The 3,418-nt window shown below is 59.8% G+C and overlaps 1 protein-coding gene across 1 annotated transcript in view; it reads left to right on the plus strand.

Moving 5' to 3' along the window:
* The first annotated feature begins 1,476 nt into the window (after positions 1 to 1,476).
* Positions 1,477 to 3,418, plus strand: part of TAS1R3 (taste 1 receptor member 3) — a 12,474-nt gene continuing 10,532 nt past the window's right edge. Inside the window, exon 1 of the mRNA XM_019511832.1 lies at positions 1,477 to 2,102. Within this exon, the coding sequence (XP_019367377.1) occupies positions 1,924 to 2,102 (179 nt within the window). The 5' untranslated portion in view covers positions 1,477 to 1,923. The remainder of the gene's footprint in view (positions 2,103 to 3,418) is intronic.

Raw genomic sequence — 3,418 nt, forward strand, 5'->3', positions numbered from 1 at the left:
CAGGAGTCCTGACCCCGACTCCCATCTGCCCATAGTCCTGCCTTGGGTCACTAGGGACGGTGTTTCCCCGGGTAGGAAGCACTTAGGCAGGGCCCGAGTCCTGCCGTCTCCCTGCACCAGCCATAGCAGAGGCAGGGAGGACATCCCCCAGCAGAGGTACGTTTGACGGAGCAGACGTGTCCCGATGACCAAGGACCCAGCTTTACAGGCTCGACCCAAAGTAAAGCCCAGCTCACTTGCTAGGCTCAAGGTGGCTGGAAGCAAGAAACCGGGTCCACTCATCCCAGCGCAGCAGCGTGGCACATCCTTGTGATCTGTCACTGCAGCACGCAATGACTGATCAGGCCCTGCCAGGAAATCATATCCCGGGCCCCTCAGAGCAGCGCGCCTGGTGCTTGCTGTGACTGATTAATGGTCCCCACTGAAGCCTTTTATTGCAAAAGATATGGGATATTTACAGTCTCGACTGCCAACAATTTTTCTTGCTTTCCCTCTCTTTCCTTTTTCCCCCTTTTCCTGCCAGTCCAAATGAATTATTGACTTGGTAGGAAGGGACAGACGACTGGAACCGCTGCTCGAACTCGAACCCTTCTGCAGCGCTGAGACAAGGCGAGCATGTGCATCTGCTGCTGATGGGTGGCAGCAGGAGAGGCAAGACAGTCCTGGGGTTATGGTGCCGGATTAGCAGCTGCATGGGCTGAGCTAGCTCTGCCACAGACACCGGGCGCCCCTGGGCAGGCCAGAGAGAGAAGCATTTAAAAAGTGCCCAAGTGATTTAGGAGCCCGAGTCTCATGCTCAGAGTGTCTTCAGCCTGTAGAAGCGTGTTGCCTTTCAATGGCTTCTGCTTCTGACAAGGTCACCCCCCAAATGCCCCATCCTTCCCTTCCACCCCTCCATCAGCCTAGACTGTTACTTTTCAGGGTGGGGACAGCCTCTCCCATGCACTTACACAGGACCCGGCACAATGGGGCCCCAATCTCAGGTAGGGTCTCCAGGTGCTACTACAAAACCACCCCCCCATGTAACCCCATAAGATTTGGGGGGGTGCCTGTGTCCTCTCTGACTTGCCCGTGAGCATTTCCCAGCCCTGGGCTAAGCACTGCAAGCCACACAAGTCAATGGGCAGGTCAGAGGAACGGGGGCGGGGGGGCAACGCGCTCCGGCAGTCAGTCCTTCCACCCAACGTGAGAGACCGAGAGCAGATGCTCCCCAGTTTCTGAGCTTCGGACCCCCATCGGGTATCCCCAAGTTGAGCACCTGCCTCACTCTCCACCTTGAGCACCCTGGCCCGTGTGTATAAGGCCATCGCCACCGGACGCGGCCACGTCTCTCCAAGACAGAGGTGGAGCAGCAGCATCACTTGAGGGAGGCAAACCCCCCTGACAGACAGACAGACCAACGCCCGAGCTCTCGCTACGCAACGTGCATGCAACCAGAAGGCACCCAGCACCTTACCGGACCAGGCCCCCCGCTCGGGGAGGAGCCCGACAGGGGCCGAGGGCTGCGAGGGGAGACGCCGGATGGGGCGTCCCTGGAATTTGCAAGCAGGTGGCAGCCTCCAAAACCCACTGCAAAGGCCTTTTCTTTTTATGCAAAGCCAGCTTGGTTCAGAGCAGCGCCAGTCTCCCCCATGCCACCTCCTCCTCACCTGCCCCCTGCACAAAGGCTCCTCCACTGAGATGGCACCTGGGGTTGGGCTCATGGTTTGCAGATGACGCCGGGAGGGCAGAGCTGCGCATTTGACTGCCGAGCGCCGAACTCAAAGTCCTTCCTTAAATGCACTTTGCTAAGCAAATTCTCCAGTGTCCCGCTCCCCTCCAGCAAGAGCCCCCAGGGCTTGCTGATGCCACCCCCTCCATCCATCCCCACACCGCTGCCTTTTTAAACACCCCTGCAAGCACCGGCTGCAGGACAGCGAAGCCATGGCCAGCATCCTGCTGCTGCTCCTGAGCTGTGGCAGCGCGGCAGCCCGCGAGCTCACGTGCATGTCGGCCCAGTTCAAGAGGCCTGGCCACTACATCCTGGGAGGGCTGTTCCCATTCGGCATCAACACCGTGAACCTCAGCGCGCGGGTGGAGCCCACGGCTGTCGTGTGTGAAAGGTAGGTCGGGGTCTGGGCCTGGTCTGAACTGACACAGGGACTAGGGGAGGGTCGGGGTGCCCCATGTGGACACCCTGGGTGCACGGGTGATGGTACCTGGCAGGATGAAGTGCTGAGGACATAGCTGTGGCAACTGGGATGCTGCAACGGGAGACCCATCCCAGTTCTCCCGCTGACGCTATTCCCTCCCCCATCATAGGCAACCACCTGCAAAGCATTTACACCCATGCTTAATGCGCAGGCACTGAAGCTGGGGGTAGGCAGGCAGCTAGGTGAAGGGGAGGTAGGCACCGTTCTCAACAGGAGAGTAACGGGAGAGAACGAGAGGGGACCCTCTTCGGCTGGCAGCCTCTGCACACTCACACTCACGACAGAGCAAGGCAAGCCAGGCTGCTAAAGGAGCACGTGCCCGAGCAAAACACGGGGCAGAGATGCCCACCCTTCTCAAGCAAACTCCGGCGCAGCCAGCCGCTCTGGATGGAAGCAGGAAGCGTCTCAGCAGCGCCTGATGGAAACCCGGCCGCTCTGGACGCATTCGTTGCTTCGAGTCGACCTCACAGCAGAGGGAGTGAGTTTCCCAGGAATCAAACGTGCTTTGGGCTCTGCTCTTACCGTCATACCACATTTTATTAGTATGGAGCTGAACGGGGCATGCATGCAGGGCTTGGCAGGAGGCGGAGGAGTCTCATGCTTTGCAGTCAATATTGCTGCGCAGGTTTTGCGGAGTTGGTGGAGTTTGTGGCAGCTACGTGGGCTGCCCAGGACGGCTCTCCTCATCACGCCGTTAGCCCCACTTCCATCCACGTGATAGCAATGAGAAGGCGGAGGGCAACGTCCCAGCCACGCTGTGACAGCTGCCGAGCGGACCTAAAGGCTGCAGCACCCCCACGCCCAAAGGTCAAGCCAAGAACACGGGGTCCCGCTTGCCCCTGGGTTTCTCCTGTGATAGCCACCCCTCCCAGCTCAGCTGCCAAATCTCTGCATCACAGATAAGGCATCTGCCAACCCAGCTGTGGAGCCAAAGGGGTTTGCTGAAGAAGCGCCCAGGCGATAGACGGCAAAGGGCCCGTCACACTAGCGATGCCCTGCTCCAGAGCTGGCCCGGCGAGAGGCAGGCTCAGCCGCGTTGGTTGGCCGAGCTACTGCCATCGGGGGCTGCCCAGGGGTCAAAGAGCAAGGAGGAAATTCCTCCTTCACACGAGGGTCCTGCTGCCCCGGCTGTGGGAGAGGCAGGGGGTAGGGGTGCCGGCTGTGCCGTCTCCTCTTTCTGCAGGTTGTACGCCGCGGGGCTCATCTGGGCTCTGGGCATGAAGTTT

The sequence above is a fragment of the Gavialis gangeticus genome, unplaced genomic scaffold, assembly GCF_001723915.1.
Source record: "Gavialis gangeticus isolate Ggan-Ray unplaced genomic scaffold, GavGan_comp1, whole genome shotgun sequence".
Classification (NCBI taxonomy): Eukaryota; Metazoa; Chordata; order Crocodylia; family Gavialidae; genus Gavialis; species Gavialis gangeticus.